Raw genomic sequence first — 24,459 nt, 5'->3', positions numbered from 1 at the left:
AGATATGAGAAGCATCAGTTTGTAGTTGCGTCACTTTAGTTGTTCATTGATTGTTTCTTATAAATGTATTTACCAGGGAGTTCAAGCTGAGGCAGTGATTCCATGCTCAAGCCAGCGACCTTGGGTTTCAAACCAGCAACCTTTGGGTTCAAGCCAGAGACCATAGAATCATTTTTATGATCCCCTGCATTTGTGCAGGACATTTGAAGGAGGAAATCAGGGAGCCATGGACAAATTCAATCTCAAAATTTGTCTAAATTTTAGCCCACCCAGGCTTGAATTTTCTTTCAGTATAAGAACCTGCTTCCAATTGATATCTCTGTGTGTATCATGTGTATCAATAAAATATATTTTATTTGTGCTTAATAGAAGTATACTTGGATATATAGTTCTTCTGTAATGTTAATAGCAATCTGGCAAGTATTGCTCTATTAAAGTTTTGGTTTCATAAAAAATTTCATAATTTTATCTTGACTTGCCAAAGAATGAATTGATTGTTGATTTTTCACCTGCACTGCGAGCCATCTGGTGCTACATAGCATTAATATTACTCATTAGCTTTCCTCAGTCAGCTATACTTGAAAGCATCTGTCCCCATTAAAAAGAGAGGCACCAAGTCAGTCTGCTATGTGAAGCAGGGCTGTGTAAACAGAACTTTTACTGTGGAGAATTTAAAATTTGACTTCTAAATGTTTGACTGTTTAAAGGTGGTACACATTATCTAATTTTTACACATTTACTGTGCTTGGATTGAAAATCGTGTGGGTAGCTGACCTGTGAAAACTATATTAGCCTATTTTCTTATTTTGACCCTTAACAAACTCATTCTCTTGGACTCATGTTACTTTACCATTTACTAGGTGTGTATGACTTTGGGGCCAATTGTTTGACAGATCTCATCTGGAGGATCCTCATTTATAAACTTGCAGATGATAATTTCAACCTCCCCAAGTGGTGGGGAAGATTACACAGTGGTCCCCAAGGTCAGTCCTCAGTGCGCAGCCTCACAGCTGCGCCTACTCCCATGTGGGGACCAGCTGTTCCTAGCACTGCAGTAACTCACACACAACACAATGCAATGTGAATTAATAGCAGAATAAATCAGCAAATCTGTGAATTGGAGAAGATTGAAAACTTGTATCCTATACTTGTTAAGCCAGAATTAAAAAAATAATGATCCCCCAAATATAACAATTTTTTTGCTTAGATTCTCTGAATTTTACATTGCTTTCCTCAGGGGAGTTGAGAACCCTTTCTGTATACAGGATCTAATTTATTTTTTCAGCTATTTAGGAAGCTGCAGCAGGAATGGCCATCATTTTACAGATGGTAAGAGAGAGGCAGATGGGTGAAGTGGCAGGTTAGACTGGTTTGTAATATAGGCCATAGGTATTATTTATAATTCTGTTGACACATCTAACTTTTAAATCATATTCTTAAGCATCCTTCAGATAAGATAGTTTACACTTCCATAGGAAAATACTTGAGAATAAAATTAAGGGGCCTAACGGGCTTACTCTATATGATTTTCCACTAAGTGAAATGGCTATAGAAAATGCCTTTAATTTTGGTTCTCTAGCTTCAGCATTAGACTTATTATTGCTGAATTTGTTTTCAAGGATAAAGATACTTTCAGCAGATTATATATCTAGTTAAGAAAGCTATTAATATCTTTTTAAAAACCAAATTTAGTTATGAAGGAATTTATTTATTTTTCTCTTTGCATTTAGAATACCTTTTCCCCACTGATAATATTAATTTTGTTTCTGAAATGGCTAACCCATTTAATGTTTTGGTTTCAGAAGAGAATAATTTTATAATTAAAACTTTCTGGGTTTGGCTGAGTCACAGCTATTTTGTTCTATTTTGCTTCATGTGGGGGTGTGTGGGAGTGTGGGAAAGAAGGAAGGGATAAGGTGTAAGACTGCCCTCAAGGTTAGAGGCTATCTCTTTTTAAAAATAATATTTTATTTTTCAATTACAGTTTACTTAAAACATTATATTTATTTTTTTAAAGATTTTATTTATTGATTTTAGAGAGAGAAGAAGAGGGAGAGAGAGGGTGGGAGATCCTGGTTGCTTTACTTAAGTTGTTCATTGAATGCTTCTTGCATGTGGCTTGCCTGAGCAAGCCCAGGGTTTCGAACCAACACTTCAGTGTTCCAGGTCAACACTCTTTCCACTGCACTACCACGGGTCAGGCTATATTAGTTTCTGCTGTACAACCCAGTGATTAGACATTTATGTAACTTATGAAGTGATCACCCCAATAAAAAAGTAACCATCTGACAGCATGCACAGTTATTGCAATATGATTGACTATATTCCCCATGCTGCACTTGACATCCCCATGGCTGTTCTGTGACTAGCAATTTATATTTCTTAATCCCTCCACCTCTTTCACCTGTCCTCTGAATCCCCCTCCCTTCTGGCAACTGTCAAAATGTTCTCTGTATCTATGGGTCTGTTTCTTGTCTACTTGTTTGCTTATTCTCTGTTTTAGGTTCCATTTATAAGTGAAATCATAGGGCATTTCTCTTCCTCTGACTTTTTTCACTCAGCACAATGCCCTCTAGGTCCATCCATGTTGCTGCAGATCCTTCTAATAGATTCTTCATTTCAGTTATTGTATTCTTCATTTCTGACTAGTAATATCTTTATGGTTTCTATGTCCTTTTTAAATGCTTTTGAAATTCTCACTAAGTTCCTTGAACATTCTTTTAACCAGTGATTTGAAGTCTGTATCTGATAGTTTGCTTGCCTCCATTTTATTTATTTATTTTTCTGGAGAGTTCTGTTCTTTTATTTTGCACATGTTTCTTTGTCTCCCCGTCTGGCCCGCCTCTCTGTTTTAGTTTCTACATATTAAGTAAGAATGTTCACCCTTTTTCATTTCATGACACAAACTAATTACTAAAATTGTATGGCATACCAAAAATATACTTTTGCCACTCTGACAAAAAAATAGATATAATTATGATTCATTTATACTGGATAGCTATTTGTTGGTTATTGTCATTTTTAATTTTGATAATTCTTTTTTTTTTTATTTTTTTTTATTTTTTATTTTTATTTTTTTTTCTGGTTTTCAAGGAAGTTATTTTATTTTTTTTTTATATAATTTTATTTTTTTAATGGGGTGACATCAATAAATCAGGATACATATATTCAAAGATAACAAGTCCAGGTTATCTTGTCGTTCAATTATGTTGCATACCCACCACCCAAAGTCAGATTGTCCTCTGTCACCTTCTATCTTGTTTTCTTTGTGCCCCTCCCCACCCCCTATCCCTCTCCCATTCCCCCCTCCCCCCCGTAACCACCACACTCTTATAAATGTCTCTTAGTTTCACTATTATGTCCCACCTACGTATGGAATAATACAGTTCCTGTTTTTTTCTGATTTACTTATTTCGCTTCGTATCATGTTATCAAGATCCCACCATTTTGCTGTAAATGTTCCGATGTCATCATTTCTTATGGCTGAGTAGTATTCCATAGTGTATATGTGCCACATCTTCTTTATCCAGTCATCTATTGATGGGCTTTTTGGTTGTTTTCATGTCCTGGCCACTGTGAACAATGCTGCAATAAACATGGGGCTGCATGTGTCTTTACGTATCAATGTTTCTGAGTTTTTGGGATATATACCCAGTAGAGGGATTGCTGGGTCATAAGGTAGTTCTATTTTCAGTTTTTTGAGGAACCACCATACTTTCTTCCATAATGGTTGTACTACTTTACATTCCCACCAACAGTGTATGAGGGTTCCTTTTTCTCCACAGCCTCTCCAACATTTGCTGTTACCTGACTTGCTAATAACAGCTAATCGAACAGGTGTGAGGTGGTATCTCATTGCCGTTTTGATTTGCATTTCTCTAATAGCTAAAGAAGATGAGCATCTTTTCATATATCTGTTGGCCATTTGTATTTCTTCCTGGGAGAAGTGTCTATTCATATCCTCTTCCCATTTTTTTATTGGATTGTTTGTTTGTTTGTTGTTGAGTTTTATGAGTTCTTTGTATATTTTGGATATTAGGCCCTTATCTGAGCTGTCGTTTGAAAAAATCATTTCCCATTTAGTTGGCTTTCTGTTTATTTTGTTATCAGTTTCTCTTGCTGAGCAAAAACTTCTTAGTCTGATGTAGTCCCATTCATTAATTTTTGCCTTCACTTCTCTTGCCATTGGAGTCAAATTCATAAAATGCTCTTTAAAACCCAGGTCCCTGAGTTTAGTACCTATGTCTTCTTCTATGTACTTAATTGTTTCAGGTCTTATGTTTAGATCTTTGATCCATTTTGAGTTAATTTTTGTACAGGGGGAGAGACTGTAGTCCAGTTTCATTCTTTTGCATGTGGCTTTCCAGTTTTCCCAGCACCATTTATTGAAGAGGCTTTCTTTTCTCCATTGTGTGTTGTTGGCCCCTTTATCAAAAATTATTTGACTATATATATGTGGTTTTATTTCTGGACTTTCTATTCTGTTCCATTGGTCTGAGTGTCTATTTTTCTGCCAATACCATGCTGTTTTGATTGTCGTGGCCCTATAATAGAGTTTGAAGTCAGGTATTGAAATGCCCCCAGCTTCATTCTTTTTCTTTAGGATTGCTTTGGCTATTCGGGGTTTTTTATAGTTCCATATAAATCTGATGATTTTTTGCTCTATTTCTTTAAAAAATGTCATTGGAAGTTTGATGGGAATTGCATTAAATTTGTATATTGCTTTGGGTAATATAGCCATCTTGATTATATTTATTCTTCCTAGCCAAGAACAAGGTATAGTCTTCCATCTCATTATATCTTTTTTGATTTCCCTTAACAATGGTTTATAGTTTTCATTATATAAGTCCTTTACATTCTTTGTTATGTTTATTCCTAAGTATTTTATTTTTTTTGTTGCAATCGTGAAGGGGATTATTCTTTTGAGTTCCTTCTCAGTTGTTTCATTGTTGGCATATAGAAAGGCTATTGACTTCTGTATGTTAATTTTGTATCCTGCGACCTTACTGTATTGGCTTATTGTTTCTAGTAGTCTTTTTGTGGATTCTTTGGGGTTTTCGATGTATAGTATCATATCATCTGCAAAAAGTGATACCTTTACTTCTTCTTTTCCGATATGGATGCCTTTTATTTCTTTGTCTTGTCTGATTGCTCTGGCTAGAACCTCTAGTACCACATTAAATAAGAGTGGAGAGAGTGGACAACCCTGTCTTGTTCCTGATTTAAGGGGGAAAGCCTTCAGTTTAGTGCCATTTAATATGATGTTAGCTGATGGTTTATCATATATGGCCTTTATCATGTTGAGATATTTTCCTTCTATACCCATTTTGTTGAGAGTCTTAAACATAAAATTGTGTTGTATTTTATCAAAAGCCTTTTCTGCGTCTATTGATAAGATCATGTGGTTTTTGTTCTTTGTTTTGTTGATATGGTGTATTACATTAACCGTTTTACGTATGTTGAACCATCCTTGAGATTCTGGGATGAATCCCACTTGATCATGATGTATTATTTTTTTAATATGTTGTTGTATTCGATTTGCTAGTATTTTGTTTAGTATTTTAGCATCTGTATTCATTAGAGATATTGGTCTGTAGTTTTCTTTTTTTGTGCCATCCTTGCCTGGTTTTGGTATGAGGGTTATGTTGGCTTCGTAAAATGTGTTTGGAAGTATTGCTTCTTCTTCAATTTTTTGGAAGACTTTGAGTAGAATAGGAACCAAGTCTTCTTTGAATGTTTGATAAAATTCGCTGGTATAGCCGTCAGGACCTGGACTTTTATTTTTGGGGAGGTTTTTAATGGTTTTTTCTATTTCTTCTCTACTGATAGGTCTGTTTAGGCTTTCTGCTTCTTCTTGACTCAGTCTAGGAAGGTTGTATTTTTCTAGGAATTTATCCATTTCTTCTAGGTTGTTGAATTTAGTGGCATAAAGTTTTTCATAGTATTCTACAATAATTCTTTGTATATCTACGGTGTCTGTGGTGATTTCTCCTCTTTCATTTTGGATTTTGTTTATATGAGTTCTCTCTCTTTTTTCCTTGGTAAGTCTTGCCAAGGGTTTGTCAATTTTGTTGATCTTTTCAAAGAACCAGCTCCTTGTTCTATTAATTTTTTCTATAGTTTTTCTGTTCTCTATTTCATTTATTTCTGCTCTGATTTTTATTATCTCCTTTCTTCGGCTGGTTTTGGGTTGTCTTTGTTCTTCTTTTTCTAGTTCCTTAAGGTGGGAAGTTAAGTGGTTCACTTGGGCTCTCTCTTGTTTGTTCATATATGCCTGAAGTGATATGAACTTCCCTCTTATCACTGCTTTTGCTGCATCCCATAGATTCTGATATGTCGTATTGTCATTTTCATTAGTCTGTATATATCTTTTGATCTCTGCACTTATTTCTTCTTTGACCCATTCATTTTTTAAAAGTATGTTGTTTAGTTTCCACATTTTTGTGGGATTTTTTTCCTCTTTTTTGCAGTTGAATTCTAGTTTCAAGGCTTTATGATCAGAAAATATGCTTGGTACAACTTCAATTTTTCTGAATTTGCTGATGTTGTTTTTGTGGCCCAACATATGGTCAATTCTTGAGAATGATCCATGTACACTGGAGAAAAATGTATACTCAGTCACTTTGGGATGAAATGTCCTGTAGATGTCTATCATATCCAGGTGCTCTAGTGTTTTGTTTAAGGCCACTATGTCTTTGTTGATTCTTTGTTTGGATGACCGATCTAGAGCCGTCAGCGGTGTATTGAGGTCTCCAAGTATGATTGTATTTTTGTCAGTTTTTGTTTTAAGATCAATAAGTAGCTGTCTTATATATTTTGGTGCTCCTTGGTTTGGTGCATATATATTAAGAATTGTTATGTCTTCTTGATTCAGTGTCCCCTTAGCCATTATGAAATGGCCATTTTTGTCTCTGAGTACTTTTCCTGTCTTGTAGTCAGCATTATCCGATATGAGTATTGCTACACCTGCTTTTTTTTGGATGTTATTTGCTTGGAGTATTGTTATCCAGCCTTTCACTTTGAATTTGTTTTTATCCTTGTTACTTAGATGAGTTTCCTGTAGGCAGCATACAGTTGGATTTTCTTTTTTAATCCATTCTGCTACTCTGTGCCTTTTTATTGGTGAGTTTAATCCGTTTACATTTAGTGTAATTATTGATACTTGTGAGTTCCCTATTGCCATTTTATATCTTGCTTTCTGTTAGTTTTGTGTCTTGTTTGATCCTTCTCTTTTGTTTTTCTATCTTTTGTTTTTATTTGGTTGTATTCCATACATCTTTCCACTGTTGCTATCTTTTTTATCTCATGTGCTTCTGTGGTGGTTTTTTCAATGGTGGTTACCTTTGAATAATGAAAAGGGTCCCTACCGTGTTCATTGTAGCGAACTATTTTGTGAGTACTTTTGCACTCCATCGTCCTTTGATACTGTTAATCTCCATCTTCTCCCCCTCTTTCTTTTTGTTGTTGTCACAGTTTAAATTTGGTTTTATTGTGTTCATCTTGGAGCTTTTACTTGTGGCTCTGTTTTTTTTTGTTCTTTGTATCTGATTGGAGAACCCCCTTTAGTAATTCCTGGAGTGGGGGTTTTCTGATGATAAATTCCCTCATCTTTTCTGTATCTGTGAATGTTTTTATTTCTCCTTCATATTGGAAGGATAGCTTTGATGGGTATAGTATTCGTGGCTGAAAGTTCCTCTCTTTCAGGACTTTAAATATTGGGGTCCACTCTCTTCTAGCTTGTAGAGTTTCTGCTGAGAAATCTGATGATAATCTAATGGGCCTTCCTTTATATGTTGTATTCTTCTTTTCCCTGGCTGCCTTGAGAATTTTTTCTTTGCTGTTGGTTTGTGTCAATTTCATTATGATATGCCTTGGAGTAGGTTTGTTGGGGTTAAGAAAACTTGGAGTTCTGTTTGCTTCTTGAACTTGAGGCTTTAGTTCTTTCCACAGGCTTGGGAAGTTCTCATCTATTATTTGTTTGAGTATGTTCTCCATTCCATTTTCTCTCTCTTCTCCCTCTGATATACCTATTATTCTTATGTTATTCTTTTTGATGGAGTCAGATAATTCTTGTAGGGCTATCTCATTTTTTTAAATTTTTGAGTCTCTTTCTTCTTCTCTCTGTTGTGCCTCAAGTTGCTTGTCTTCTATTTCACTAATCCTCTCTTCTATCTGACCTGTTCTATTAGCTAAGCTTGTTACTTCGTTTTTTAGCTCGTGAATTGAGTTTTTCATCTCTGTTTGATTTGTTTTTATAGTTTCAATTCCTTGGACATATATTCTTTGTGTTCATTGAGTTGTTTTCTGAGCTCCCTAAATTGCCTTTCTGTGTTTTCTTGTATATCTCGGAGGATTTTTAGGATTTCTATCTTGAATTCTCTGTCATTTAGCTCCAAGGTTTCCAATATATTAAATTTTTTCTCCATAGATTTTTCCTCATCTAGCTGTGTTACCTCTCTTTCTTTTGTATCCATGATATTCGATTTTCTCTTCCTTAATGGCATCTGAGGGTGGTTTTGTTGATAGTATTAATGAGATTTAATAAAGAATAAAAAGTTTAAAAAATAATAAAAAAAAATCGAAAAGAGTTGTTTTTTTTAAAAAAAATTAATAATGAAATAAAGAAAAATAAAATAAAATAAAAATTAAAAAAAAAAAAAAGGAAATTATTCCCCCCCCTCCTTTTTTCCTCTCCTCTCCTCTCCCCTCTTTCTTGATAAAATCTTGTGGTGGACTGTGAATTGTAACAAACAATGCCTGTGATGGAGGGCCTGAATTTGGGAAAAGTAATAAAGGGGCAAAAAAAAAAAAAAAAAAAAAAAAAAAAAAGAAAAGAAAGAAAAAAGAAAAAAAAAGAGCGTATGGACCCACAAAAAGCAAATAAGGAAAAAATTTGGGTCAAGAATAAAATGATTTGCTTTTAGGTGTTGGTTGTCTAAGTGTTATGATGAGAGGATTAAGAGGAAAACGGAAAAATGGGGGGACAAATTAAAAAATTACTATTGTATTTAGTCGAACAAGAACTAGATAATATGGAGAGCCAGGGATGGGAGCACTGCTAGTGAGTTAAAAAGGTGAAGTAAAAACCCCCCAAAATGCCACAAACATGAGTTTGAGTCCCAGATAAGATAATTTGTTTGTTATTGAGGTTTGAATGAGAGGAGATGTAAAGGAGAAAGGAAGAAACTAATATAGAGGGAGAAAAGAAAGAGAGAGAGAGAAAAAAAAAGAGGGAACCACTAAAAGAAGAAAAAAGAAAGGAGAGAGAGAGAGAGAGAGTTAAGGGTTTTGGAGTGCAACCCTCATAGAGAGAAAGGAAGAGAAGAGAAAAGATAATGGGAGATGTAACACTTATGGGTAGTGTAGTTCAAGGAGAGGAGAGAGTAAGACCGGTAGAGAGTTAATCGGCCAAATTGGAGGAGGAAAAAAAAAGTATCAAGAATGAAGATAAGAGAAACAAACGAACAAATATAATAAAATGGGATAGGTTATAAAGTCTGCAGATTATTCTTGATTTTGAGAGGTTATCTTCTTGCTTTTTCTTTTCTCTCCCTCTTCCTGGTCGGTGACTCTGTACCCCGGGTTTTGCCCCTTTGCCACGCTCAGGTGGAGTTTTGCAGTTGATAAGTCTCTATGGCAATGTCATGTATTGTGCTTTAGTCTCGTTGGCAGTCGAGGCTATTAGCATTTATAGGCTCCGACAGTGAGAGAGTCCGTGTTCCTGGAGCCTTTCTCCTAGTCTTTCCTTCCTCAATTAGTAGCCTGATAATCCAGGTATGGGGTTGCTGCTGCCTCTGCCTGGATAGTAAGAGGTTCAAAGAGCTGGCAACTCCCCACTCTATTTCCACTCAGCACAGGGCTCTGGGTAAGGCTCAGTCAGTCAGAGCTGCTAGCATAATCAGGCGGGCTTTCCGGCCATTCAAAGACCTCTGGCTCTGCCACTCTGTCCGGTAACACAAGCGGGCGCCCACTTCCGGGGCGCTTGGAGGAAACTCTCACTCACTGGCTGCGCGCGCAGACCAGGATATCCGGCCAGCAGTCTCACGCTCTGAGTGAAACCCCCAACCTCAGGGAAAAGTTGCAGCGTTGGAATTGAGTCTCGCTCCGTCCCCGTGCGCGGCTTTTGCAAGGCGCTGGGGCGGCCTGAGATTCCGCTTTGGCCCACACAAAGGCCCCTGACTCTGCCCCTCTGTGCGATAACACGGGCGCGCACTGCCGAGGCACTTGGAGGAATCGCTCACTCCTTATCTGCGCGCGCAAACCAGGATATGAGGCCGGCCGCGTTTCCTTCTGAGTGAAACACCCTCCAGTACGGAAAATCTCCACCGTTGGAATTAGTTCTCACTCCCTCCCGTGCATGGCTTTCCCAGGGCGCTGGGGCTGCCCAGAGACTCTGCCCTCGGCCCACAGAAAGGCCTCTGACCCTGCCTCTCCGTGGGGCAACACGGGCACCCACTTCCGGGGCTTAGGAAGAAATCTCTCGCCCACTAACTGCGCACCAACCAGGAGACCGGGTAAAATGTCCGAGCCGCTTGTCTTTCTTTGTTTGGGTTTGGCGCGAGTGTTAGCTTGTATTGTCCGGGTTGCCACAGGATCAGATTTTCCTTGGCTTGGATCTCCGTGCCACAGCCTGGTTCGGCCGTTTGTGTCGCTGCCTGGATGTATTCACCCCCTTTGCCCGCCTCAGTTTCTATATTCACAGTTACCAGAGAAAGCCGCCCTGTTTAGGTTAGTGAGGAAGGCGGAGCATTTCTTACTCCCTATTTCCTTCGGGGTTTGGTTATATATTTAGCCAATTATTCACTCAATCATACCTTTGGGTGTATTGCGAAGCATCTGGAAGCTCCAAGTATAGGTTTTTCTGTTTCTGGTTGAAGATCTTGTTGAGTTTTGGGGGAGATTTATCGGTATCGCTTCCTACCCCGCCATTACTCTGACGTCATCCCAATTTTGATAATTCTAAAGGAAAAAAGATCAGTGCTGCTGACCAAATAATTAGGTATTTCATGTTTTAAAAATTCTTGCATCACACCAGTTGAAAATTGCTTCATTAGTTAGATCTGCTATGTCTTACAGTCTTGGTAGGGTGGCCTTATGTAGGGCCCAGTGACACATTCTTCCTGGTCACCAAAGCTAGGCACTCCAATTGTATCTCCTGTGTGGGCTGTGCAAACCCTTCTGTTGTAGTGGAGTCTTGACTGCTGTTGGCATGTCAGTGGGGGATTGACCCCCAGGTAGATCAGGACCAGCTTTGACTACAGTAGAGCAGCTGCTGTGCAGGGCCCGAACCCAGATGACAGAACTCACTTCAGCGAAGCTCTGATGCCTGCCACATTCATCCCTTGAGTATGTTGCTTGTGGAGGTGGTTGGTTGGTTCCCTGGCATTGTTTGAAGGTGGATACCATGTGTGTGGGCTGTGGGCCTCCTGCTAGGGGCTGCCCTGCATAAATTACAATGTTATCTGCAGATGACTGCTACTTGTTCTCGGTTTAGAGCTAGCTGCCCAGGAAAGGGCAAACTACCAACTGAGACTGGCTGACACTAATGCTGGGACTGGGGCCACTTAGCAAGAGGTATGGGGCAGGATAAAACCAGATGCCACTCGTTTGAGGTTTGTTAACCTTTTAGAGATTTTAAGAAAGTTCACAGCATAAATCAAGATGGGCTGTTTGTATGGGAAAATGCTGGGAATGGCTTGGGCATGCCCACAAGTTGGGTGGGGTGGGATCTCAAGGAATTACAAGGGCAGTGTTAACAGTGTTAGGTTGATCGTGACTTACATATACTATCAGCCTGCACCTGTAGGGAGAGGGCTAAGTAAAGGAACAATGACTTCTGCCAGCACCTCTGTTTGGGAGAAAGCTGCCCCTACAGCTTTCATCTCAGAGCCAGACAATTCATTTCCTCCCTGTATATCCCTGGTGCCTTTTCAGATGCTGCCCCAGTGCTGGAGCTCAAAGGGAGCAATTTGAATAAGTTGGTGTATGGGCCCTTTGAGAGGAATACCTGGGACTCCAGCAGCCCTTCATCTCACTCAGCCACAATCTCCACTGGTTTTTACAGCCAGAAGTTACAAGCTCTTCTCTTCTAGGCTCTGGAATCCTGGATTGTAGGTCCTGGTGTGAAGCCAAGACAGATTTCTCCTCAGTTAGTAATTCTGCAGCTAAGAATTCCCTCCTGATTTTTAGCAGCTCGTTCTGTGTCTCTGCTCCTCCTACCAGTCTCAGTGGGGCTTCTTCTGTATATCCTTAGTTATGGGACTTCTATTCAGCTAAGTTTCAGGCAGTTCTACATGACAGTTGTTCTGTAGTTTAGTTGTAATTTTGATATGACCCTGGGAGGATGCCAATACCATCTTTACCTCTGCTGCTATTTTAACCAGAACCTTGAGGCTGTCTTAATTCTGATGGGCTGCGAACATGCAAGAGGGCCCAAAGTCTTCAGAAGAGAATATTTTAGCTGCAGGTCTTAAGAGTTTATATCAGGTTACTGGAAAAGACCTAAAGATCAACTACCAATATTTATGAATAATAGGATTAAGATGTCAAGCTAGAGATATTGTTCTTTAAAAATAATTGTGGGTTTTTTTGTTTGTTTTTTTATGATCACTGTGTGATGAACCTGGTGATAAGTACTGTGGTTAAGGGAAAAGAAGAGAGTAGTTCAGGTCTCAAAATGAAAAAGAGAGTCGATGGCCTGACTGGGGCAATGCATAGAGTGTTGACCTGGAAAGCTGAGGTCTCAGGTTTGAAACCCTCAGGTATCTGGCTTAAGTGTAGGCTCTGCAGCTTGAGCACGGGGTCACTAGCTTGAGTGTGGGATTATTGACATGATCCCAAGGTTGCTGGCTTGAACCCAAATGTCACTGGCTTGAGCAAGGGGTTATTGGCTTGGCTTGTGCCCCTTAGTAAAGGCACATGTGAGAAGAAATCAGTGAATAACTAAAGTGAAGAAACTATGAGTTTATGCTTCTCTCTCTCTCTCTCTTCCCTCACTCCTTCTCTCAAAATCAATTAAAAAATGTAAAAGGGAGTCTTTCAATAGAAACTTATATTGGTTAAGGAATAAAGTGAATGAGTGGACATAACAGTAAGGGCTATAACCATGTTATCTATATTATAAAGAGGAATTTCATTATGAGGAACATGCTATGCATGAGATAAAGCCACCCATAACTTAGGGTAAAAATACTTGGAAATAATGGTCATTTTCTCACTAAAGTTTTTTTTCTTTTTGTCTCATTTTGTTACTAGTGTTTTAGATTGTCTCCATTTAGCTCTTCTATCACTATTTGGAATTTTTCTAGGCTATCAGTTTAACATTTGTGTTATTGGAAGTTGAAAGCAAATATAAAGAATGTTATATGACTTACAAACCTTTTTTGTAGACACAGCTAACGTACAAGTGGATAGAACCTAAAATCTGCCGGGAAGATCTCACAGATGCTATTAGGTTGCCCCCTTCTGGAGAGAAAAAGGATTGTCCACCTTGCAACCCTGGATTTTATAATAATGGATCATCTTCTTGCCATCCCTGTCCTCCTGGGACGTTTTCAGATGGAAAAAAGGGTAGGATATCAGTTGGTCCAATAATTGGACCTTTAGCATAATAATCTTATTGGAGTACTGTAACTTTCTTTGTTCTAAATTGTTCTTATGAAATCATTCTATAAATTATGCTTTTCTTAGTGACTGAAGTAGAGTTGAGAAATATGATAATGACATCATAAGACTGATGGCATTTTGTGTAAAAGACATTTTGTGTAATACACTGTTAATGGAATGACTCTGCTTTTGGATAGTGTTAAGAAATTCCATCATATTAAGTGATTAAGGCTAAGCAGCACTCTTTTCCAGTGTACGTGTACATACATATTGATGCAAGCATAACATATAACATCTTTTTCTAATTCAGCTTTGGAATATTAAATCATACTTTGTGCTACAATAATATCAAAAATTACTCATTTTGACCATATGGCATATTATGGTCCCTAAGTAAATTGTTTCTAGGTGTATAGTTGGGAAAATTTTAGTACTTACCAAAAAGTATAAAAGTGGTTGCAGAATTTGTTTTAATTTTGGCAGACAAAGATTACAGTACATCAAGTAAAGTTCTTACTTGAATATAGCCGTGCTGGATACTTAATATCCAGAACCTTGAGAGATAGTATAAAAAGGACTTGCTACTCAAATTGATTTGGGTTTGAGTCAACATTCTATAGGCTACCAATAATGTGATTTATCCAAGTTACTTAAGCCTTTTGAACTTCAATTTTCTCATCTATAAAATTGCTGGTAATAATATCTAGCACATCATCACTGAGCAGGTTATATAACAATGTCTCCTGCAATACTTTGATTCCAGGAAGTGTTTGTTCAGTGAACACTATCTCTCTCTACCCCTTCTCTTACTGATGTGATGATACAAAGTGTCCTGAGTAAATTTATAATGGTTACAAAAGACCCTTCCCTTTCAATAGTGCAGATATTAGTTTAAGTTAGCTTTATTTATAACCTTCACTTTTTCCAAACCACTCAACTCCCAGTATCATTTTTTAACATAACCAATATTTTGAATTTCAAGTAATCAGTCCATAAGCAAATAGCATGATAATCTGTTCAGTTTAATAACCAATAGTAAGTTGGAAATATTTTCTAATTCATGAGGTAGAGGGTACCAATTCTAAAATCACACATAAGAACTTGTTTCAGAGTTATTCTTCTCCTAGAAGTGGTCGGCAAACTCATTAGTCAACAGAGCCAAATATCAACAGTACCACGATTGAAATTTTTTTTGAGAGCCAAATTTTTTAAACTTAAACTATATAGGTAGGTACATTCCTTATTGAGGTAGTGCCCACACATAGTATTTTGTGGAAGAGCCACACTCAAGGGGCCAAAGAGCCGCATGTGGCTTGCGAGCCGCAGTTTGCCAACCACGGAAGTATTAGCAGTTATTTCCAGAAATGAAGGGGATAATTATTTTAAAAGATTTTGTATTTACCATTTTTCTTTTTCATAAAAGTCAAGTATATAGCTGTATAATATGTCCAGATTATTTTTCTTTCCAGATTGCATTTGAAAATGTTACCAATTTTTAAAGGTATTATTGGCTTCATTTTTCTCCTTCCCACTTCCCTCTCTGCTAATTAAAACTTAGTAGTGTTTGGACCAGATGAAGAGGAAGTTGTCCAGTTGAATTGTAATTGCTTGCCCTGCTTGTCTCCTGTAGAATGTAAACCGTGTCCAGCAGGAACAGAGCCTGCACTTGGGTTTGAATATAAGTGGTGGAATGTCCTTCCTGGCAACATGAAAACTTCCTGCTTTAATGTCGGAAACTCAAAGTGTGATGGAATGAATGGTGAGTTCAGAATCAGCCTCCTTGGTGTATTTTGGCAGAAGAGACTTTCAGATTCAGCTCTTTAAAAACATACTATATGTGGGTATGAGGAACTTTAATCTTATTTGGTTACTTGACTCTCTTCAAGCCCTAATACAAAAATAGTAAATGTGATGGTATAGCTGGATGACTTTCCTATAAGGCTATCAACCATTTTGCATTTTGGAGTAGATTTAGAGGTAGAATTGAGTTCCAATTATAGTTATAAATACCAGAACAGATTACCAAGGAGAGTAATGAAGTCTACATTTGCCATTTTGAAGAGTAATGTGACAGTGTTTCTACCTGATTGGTTTTCTGTGGCTCAGCATAGAGCCATGGTGAAAACTTAGTTAAATCATCTCTATCTCTTTGCCTGTGAAGTCTGTGACCTTGACTACAAAATACTGATTAACACCATTTACTGAATACTTGAAAATGTGGCAGAGCTCTATAGGATGTTTGCTGAATGTTCTTGTTTTTACATTTTAAATTCTTAGAGAGCCTAGCACTTAGTTGTTCTGCAATATTTTGTTGGTTGATTGAATGACAATACCTTTGTATGTATTTTTAAACTTGGCACTAGGAGTAGGTGTTACAGATACTAGGGTTCAACACCAAAATTCATCCTTTACTTTTATAAACTCATTAGCATTTTTAACAGCTCACTTTTTAAAATAGTATATTTGATGCTTTTTAATTGCATCTGTTTTAAATTGGTACTTATCCAAAATAAACAAGTTCAGGATGTAGAAAGTGAAGTGTACACATAAATGCAAGGATTGACAAATAATTGGCCTTTGGAGAATGTTGATTAAACAGATGTTTGGAAAAGCCCTAATATTTATCTAACAGTGTGATATATTCTTCTTTATTGATCAGTAATCCCACTTGTAGGAATTTATCCTAAGGGAGGAGACAACATGTAATAGTTATTAACTGAATATGAGGGTTTATATTTAAAGATACTATGATTGGATTCTGGGTTGAGGAAGTTAAGGAATTGGAAAAGTAAGGTTGGGGAAGCTAGGATATTGAATTACCCTATGAAAGCATCAGTACTTGTGTGTGTGTGTGTGTGTGTGTGTGTGTGTGTGTTTATTCACTTACCAGTAAAGATTACCAAAAACTTACATTGGATCTTTTATAGAGTTTAGTCTTAGTCTAAGTTTCATAATAATACTTGATTTTCCCACTCATTCACTTCAAGGCTATAATTTAAAAGTTTGCTAATTTCCAAAATGTTCAAATACTAATTTGAAATATATACATCTCTTTAGTATTAGTATATGATATCAAAATAGCAAATAGTAATGTGGCATGAGGCAGTCATGAGTCATGGTGTTAAAGTGGATGTGCTTTGACCAACTTGACTGTGTGACTTGGAGTAGTTTGAGATTACTGTATTCTCAGTTTGAGTTTCACACAATTGCAGAACAGCTAGCTACGTGGAAGTACACCTTAATGTACTGGAATTTTGCCTAAGAGGAATTCAAAGTTGAAGACAAGTTAATTTATATTTATGAAGCTGTGCATTGGGCCTTATCTCTAATAACAAAAATTGAAATAATCTAAACATTTAGCAAGAGGATAATGTTTATAAATTTATGCCATACTAATTGTATGAAATGTTACACTATTATTAAAATGGACAGCCATAAGGAAAAGAGTTTGGCAATATTACAGAAATTTTGAGCATTCTCATTCTTCAATCCAGTAACTCCACTTCTGGGAATATATACCAAAGAAACAATGTGATGTGAAGAGAGAAATAATGCACAAAATCAAGGTATTTGCAGGGCCGTGTTCCTCCTGGAGCCTCTAGGGGGCGATCCTTCCTTGCTTAGCTTCTGGTAACTCCAGGCATTCCCCAGCGGTAGGCTGCAGAACTCCATCCAATCTGTGCCTCTATATTCACGTGGTCGTGTTCTCCTTGTGTCTGTGTGTCTCTGTGTCCTCACATGTATTTGCTCTCCCTTTGTGCCTGTGTCCAAATTTCCCTTTTCTCATAAGGATTCTAGTCATATTGGATCAAGGCTCACCCCAAAGACCTCATCTTAACTTGGTCTGCAGAGACTCTGTTTCCAAATAATAGAGTTCATTCCCAGGCCCTGGGGGGTTAAGATTTGCATATATCTTTGACAGGGTGCTCAATTCAACCGTTAACAACAGGCCGTGTTCAAAACATGAGAAATATTTGTTTCCTCTTGCAAGGATAATAGTTCCCTCCCAATGTCACTTTTTACATTCCATGTACTTCTTTCTTTCCTGTGGCCTTCTCTGCTGCTCTGTCCCTCCTCATGACATTTCCGGACACTAGGAAGAAATCTTAGAGAAACATTTGTAAGTCCTCCATCTCTTGGTATAGAAGTCCCCCTTGTGGGAATATCTTTCTTCCTCTAACCCCAGACAAGTTCACAGTCTCTCTAACCTAAATGGTGTTCACTTACTTACAGTGCAGCCAAGGACCTGGTGTCCCCCTCAATCAGACTGATTTGTGGCTGTTCAACTCTTAACATCAGGAGTTGATACCTGCTTGTCTCTCTTTTTAACTGCATGAATCTTTAGACAATAGAACAACTGACATTTCTCATAAGCAGCTAGATTAGTGCATCATATTTTTAGGACTAGTTTGATTTATATATATTCAACATATTACCTTTCTATAAACTACTGATTATAACATTTCAAAAACTGCCAAATTGCTACTCTAGCACTGATACTAATCTCTTACTCAATTTCTCCCTTATACATATTAAAGTAACAGATGTTGGCATTTCTTTTAGAGATGGAAGTGTCAAGGCTAAGCCATTGCCATTAATTAATAGCCTTGCTTGATGGTGTGTGTGTGGGTGGTTGGGGGATGCTTCTCTTTTCCTCATTATGTTTTGGCCATTTCAGCCAATGGTATGTTGATTGTTCTTGTGCAGAGGACAGGATCCCCCCCTCCCCCCATTGCTTTCAGTGTGCATCTGTTTCACCCCATACTGTTGACAATTGTTAGGTAACTCTCCCTCATATCCTACTGATCTGCAGTGAGGGAGAACCCAATCTTGTCTCTCTATTCCTAATGCATATCATGGTTCCTAGTGCTCAGTGAGTGCCAACTGAGAGAATGAGTAAGTAGTGAATGCAGAACAAGGGTTCAATTAAGGAACAACAATATAGCAAACTATAAGAAATAACTCCAGACCTCAAATCTTCTTCATTAAATAATTTGAGGTTTTTATTTCTCATTGGTTACCTAAAGAGTGGGATTTAACATCTTATTGTATTAGAATGTATAAAGACCATCTGTTTTAGTTTAAAAAAAAAGATAATAATGACTCAAGAAGAAACTGTTGTTAGTTTTCTCATTAAATAACTTATGGGAAAATATGCATTATTTGATTATTTCTGGAGAATCATATTGAATGTCTTTATTGGTATGTAGGCATCTACCTTTACATGCAATCTGTAACTGCAATTTAAAAATAGGGAATTCTTTTGATGTATTTCTAACTTTGAACATAAAAACTAATGATCTTTTTTTAACCTTATTTTCAAAAATTGTTGGAAATCATTAATGGTGGCCCTGGCTAGCTGGCTCAGTGGTAGAGTGTTGGCCCAGCATGTGGATGTCCAAAGTTCGATTCCCAGTCAGGGCACACAGGGGAAGCACCCATCTTCTTCTCTTCGCTTCCCCTTCTCACTTATCTTTCTCTTCCCCTCCCACAGGCGTGGCTTGATTGGAATGAGTTGGCCCAGGCACTGAGGATGGCTCCATGGCCTCTGCCTCAGGGGCTAAGAAGAGCTCCGTTGCTGAGCAATGGAGCAACAGCCCCAGATGGGCAGAGCATTCCCCTAGTGGGCTTGCTGGGTAGATCCCTGTAGGGCACATGCAGGAGTCTGTCTGCCTCCCCTCCTCTCAAATAATAATAAAAAAGAATTAATGGAACATTTACTAATAAAGATTACCTTTATTATTTCCAGGTTGGGAGGTGGCTGGAGATCATATCCAGAGTGGGGCTGGAGGTTCCGATAATGACTACCTGATCTTAAACTTGCATATCCTAGGATTTAAGTAAGAAAAACCAATTCTGATTTCCTTCTGTAAGAATCCTCATGCCTATTTCCCTATAGAAATAGATGGAGTAGGACTGCCTTTATAAAATATATTAATATTGTGACATCCTTAACAAATAACAAGTAGTATAATACATTTAATAATATCTATAGAATCAGTGATTGAGTAACTATAACTATGAATTGGGTGTTGGTTAGATGGAGCTGAAAGTTTTTAATAATAGTTTATCCAAATGTTACAATAATCATGATTCTTGGATGCTTAATGATGTCTTTGTCCAGGTTATTTGTAAGAGTGTCTTACAGTTTATATATTTATTTTTCTCTCAGTTTTATCTGTAAAGTAATTTTACAAATTTCAAAATCTCATTTGGCTTTAGTCCCTCATGTTGAAATTTCCCAATAGATGTCATTTTCTTGCTCTAGGATGGGTGCTGGCATCTATACCAGGAGATTCAAGTATAGTAACCTGGTTGTGGCAACTCTATTTAGAACAAAAAGTATGGCTCTGCAGAGATTGAGTGAGGAAGTAGTTGGGTTGAGGGAAGCATTTGATTAGGGGAAGAGAAGAGCTTGGTTTTCAGCCTAATGAAAAACAGTGACAATTTTGTTCCCGATTGTATTTAGAACACATTGTAATATTGTAACTTTAATCTGTTACATAGACCACCAACATCTATGACTGGTGCCATGGGTTCTGAACTGGGAAGAATAACATTTGTCTTTGAGACCCTCTGTTCCGCTGACTGTGTTCTGTACTTCATGGTGGTAAGTGAAAGACTGGCTTTCAAAGGCAGATTTAGAAATCTAGATGCTTAGCATTCTTTTTCAAGTGTGAATTTATTTATGCATGTTGGGATAAGAATCCTATTTTTATTCCCATGCTTAGGGTCTTCCAAAAACATTTAAAAATATCTAAAGAAGTCACTAAGATTGCACAATGACAGCCACAAAAAATGCACTTGTTCCTGGTGAGGAGGACAACTGACAGATGTCAGAGATTATGAATTTGCTGGAAAATTTCTTCATAAAAATATTCCACCAGCAGAAAGAAAAACTTTCCCTAAAACTATTCAGCAGTTTAAGTCATCAGGAGAGAAAAACATGTATTAATAAGTGAGGGGAGAAAGTAATGTTGTTGTAGACCCTTGGATGACAGAGAACACTTCCTTGTTAAATGTAATCAATGTAGACAATGGACTTTCCTATGTACATGTCATAATTTTGCCTCTTTTCTTCTAGATGTTCTATAAATGTCAACTCTTAGCTTAAAATTTTACTGGATCTTTATACTGAAACTGTCAACTTAAAATCAGCTCAAAGACTAGAATTATATACCATTATCATGGTTTTACAGCATTTGCCATATTTCCCCTTTAATCTATATACAGACAGCAAATATTTACTTATGGTGTTTCCACTATAAAAACTGCTGTCTTAGGGACAAATGCTGATGGACTATTTCAGTAGTTCCTCCTTCTTCAAAGACTTGTATGTCAACATAGAGCTCCATGTTTTATAGGACATACTTGAGCTCACTCCAGGCTCCCTGGAGCTTTAGCACAAGGGAATGCCCTTCTTGATCAAGCTACCCAAAAGAAAACTATTTGGAGCAACCATGACAGATCGAGCAATTCAGTCTCATACTATTCATCACTGGAACGCTGCAGCCCTCTGTAAACAGTTTCAACTTTCTCGGGAAGTAGCACGGCAGATTGGGAAATCCAGTCCAAGGGGTCCTATACTACAATCTGCCCCTTCATTTGGAGTTAACCCTCAAGGACCCCTACCAGGACAATTTTGGCAAATGGATGTTACTCATATACCTTCATTTGGCAAACAGTCCTATGTCCACGTTACAGTGGATACATATTCTGGATTTATAGTAACCTCTGTCAGAACAGGAGAGGCTGCGAAGCATGTTATAGCTCATGGTCTGTATGCATTATTCTATTATTGGATTTCCTAAACTGGTTAAACCGACAATGCTCCTGCATATGGAGCAAAAGCATTTACTGTATTTTGTCAAACCTTTCAAATTATGTGTACTTCTTACAATCTTTAAAGTCAAGGTATTATTAAAGTGTACCCAGCAAATATTTTTTTTATTAAATTTAATGCAGTGACATTGATAAATTAGGGTACATATGTTGAGAGAAAACATTTCCAGATTATTTTGACATTTGATTGTGCTGTATACCCCTCCCCCAAATTCAAATTATCTTCTGTCACCTTCTATCTGGTTTTCTTTGTGCCCCTCCCCTCCCCCATCCCCTCTCTCCTTACTCGCCCCCTCCCCCCTCCCCCCACGCCCCTACCCCCATTGCCATCACATTCTTGTTCATGTCTTATGTCCCATCTATGTATGGATTCATATAGTTCTTAGTTTTTTCTGATTTACTTATTTCACTCGGTATAATATTATCAAGGTTCATTCATGTTATTGTAAATGATCTGATGTCATCATTTCTTATCGCTGAGTAGTATTCCATAGTATATATGTACCAAAGCTTTTTAATCCACTCGTCCTCTGACGGACACTTGGGTTGTTTCCAGATCTTCGCTATTGTGAACAATGCTGCCACAAACATGGGGGTGCATTTCTCCTTTTGGAGTCATTCTATGGTGTCCTTGGGGTATATTCCTAAAAGTGGGATAGCTGAGTCAAAAGGCAGTTTGATTTCCAATTTTTTGAGGAATCTCCATACTGTTTTCCACAGTGGCTGCACCAGTTTGCATTCCCACCAGAAGTGCAGGAGGGTTCCCTTTTCTTCACATCCTCACCAGCACTTATTCTGTGTTGTTTTGTTGATGAGCGCATTCTGGCTGGTGTGAGGTGATATCTCATTGTGGTTTTAATTTGCATGTCTCTAATGATTAGTGATGCTGAGCATTTTTTCATATGCCTATTGGCCATCTGGATGTCCTCTTTGGAGAAGTGTCTATTCATCTCTTTTGCCCATTTTTGGATTGGATTGTTTGTCTTCCTGGTGTAGAGATTTACAAATTTTTTATAAATTTTGGTTACTAACCCCTTATCAGACGTATTGTCAAATATGTTTTCCCATTGTGTAGTTTGTCTTTTTATTCTGTTCTTGTTGTCTTTAGCTGTGCAAAAGCTTTTTAGTCCCATTTGTTTATCCTGTCTTTTATTTCACTTCGACTGTGGAGATAAATCAGCAAATATATTGCTCCGAGAGATGTCGGAGAGCTTACTGCCTATGTTTTCTTCTAAGATCCTTATGGTTTCATGGCCCACATTTAAGTCTTTTATCCATTTTGAGTTTATTTTTATGAGTGGTGTAAGCTGGTGATCTAGTTTCATTTTTTTGCAGGTAGCTGTCCAATTTTCCCAACACCATTTGTTAAAGAGGCTGTCTTTACTCCATTGTATTTCCTTACCTCCTTTGTCAAATATCAGTTGTCCATAGAACTGTGGGTTTATTTCTGGGTTCTCTGATCTGTTCCATTGATCTACATGCCTGTTCTTATGCCAGTATCAGGCCGTTTTGAGTACAATGGCCTTGTAGTATAACTTGATATCAGGAAGTGTGATACCTCCCACTTTCTTCTTTTTTTTTTAAGATTGCTGAGGCTATTCGTGTTCTTTATTGGTTCCATATAAATTTTTGGAATAAGTGATCTATATCTTTGAAGTATGTCCTTGGTATTTTAATTGGTATTGCATTGAATTTATAGATTGCTTTGGGTAATATAGACATTTTAATGATGTTTATTCTTCCTGACCATGAGCATGGTATATGCTTCCACTTGTTTGTATCTTCCTTGATTTCTTTTATCAATGCTTTGTAATTTTCCGAGTACAAGTCTTTAGTCTCCTTGGTTAAGTTTACTCCTAGGTACTCAATTTTTTTGGTTGTAATTGTGAAGGGGATTGTTTCCTTAATTTCTCTTTCTGACTGTTCATTGTTGGTGTATAAAAATGCCTCTGATTTCTGAGTATTGATTTTATATCCTGCCACTTTGCTGAATTCATTTATCAGGCCCAGAAGTTTTTTGACTGAGACTTTAGGGTTTTCTATATACAATATCATATCATCCTCAAATAATGATAGTTCTACTTCTTCTTTTCCAACTTGAATGCCTTTTATTTCTTCTTTTTGTCTGATTGCTGTGGCTAGGACTTCCAGGACTATGTTGAATAAGGTGGTGAAAGGGAGCACCCCTGCCTTGTTCCTGATCTTAAGGGTATTGCTTTTAATTTTTGCCCATTGAGTATGATGTTGGCTATGAGTTTGTCATAGATGGCCTTTATTATGCTGAGGTATGTTCCCTGTATTCCCACTTTGTTGAGAGTTTTGATGATGAATGGGTGCTGGATTTTATCAAATGCTTTTTCTGCATCAATTGAAATTATCATGTGGTTTTTCTCCTTCGTTTTGTTTATGTGATAAATCACATTGATTGATTTACAAATATTGTACCAGCCTTGCCTCCCCAGAATAAATCCTACTATGTCAAGGTGTATGATTTTTTCCATATATTGTTGGGTCCGGTTTGCTAATATTTTGTTGAGGATTTTAGCATCTATATTCATCAGAGATATTGGCCTATAATTTTCTTTCTTTGTGTTGTCTTTGCCTGGTTTTGGAATCAGAATTATGCTCGCCTCATACAAGGAGCTTGGAAGTCTTCCTTCCTCCTGAATTTTTTGAAATAGTTTGAGAAGGATAGGAGTTAGTTGTTCTTTAAATATTTGGTAGAATTCAGTTGTGAAGCCATCAGACCCCGGACTTTTCTTTGTTGGGAGTTTTCTGATAACTGTTTCCATCTCATTTGGTGTAATCGGTCTGTTTAGGTTTGCTCATTTTTCCAGACTGATTTTTAGAAGATTGTATGTTTCAAAGAATTTGTCCATTTCATCTAGGTTGTCTAGTTTTTTGGCATACAGTTCTTCATAGTATTTTCTTACAATATTTTGTATTTCTGTTGTGTTAGTTGTTATTTCTCCACTCTCATTTCTAATTTTATTTATTTGAGTCCTTTCTTTT

At 37.5% G+C, this 24,459-nt stretch overlaps 1 protein-coding gene across 2 annotated transcripts in view; it reads left to right on the top strand.

Annotated features, from left to right (window-relative positions):
• Positions 1–24,459, top strand: part of ELAPOR2 (endosome-lysosome associated apoptosis and autophagy regulator family member 2) — a 251,001-nt gene that overhangs the window by 172,520 nt on the left and 54,022 nt on the right. For both annotated transcript variants that reach the window (XM_066354085.1, XM_066354086.1), the window contains exons 9-12: positions 13,389–13,569; positions 15,236–15,364; positions 19,355–19,445; positions 20,113–20,215. In XM_066354085.1, the coding sequence (XP_066210182.1) occupies positions 13,389–13,569; positions 15,236–15,364; positions 19,355–19,445; positions 20,113–20,215 (504 nt within the window). The remainder of the gene's footprint in view (positions 1–13,388; positions 13,570–15,235; positions 15,365–19,354; positions 19,446–20,112; positions 20,216–24,459) is intronic.

This window comes from Saccopteryx leptura, chromosome 12 (assembly GCF_036850995.1).
Source record: "Saccopteryx leptura isolate mSacLep1 chromosome 12, mSacLep1_pri_phased_curated, whole genome shotgun sequence".
Taxonomy (NCBI): domain Eukaryota; kingdom Metazoa; phylum Chordata; class Mammalia; order Chiroptera; family Emballonuridae; genus Saccopteryx; species Saccopteryx leptura.
This window is presented reverse-complemented; position numbering and strand designations above follow the sequence as displayed.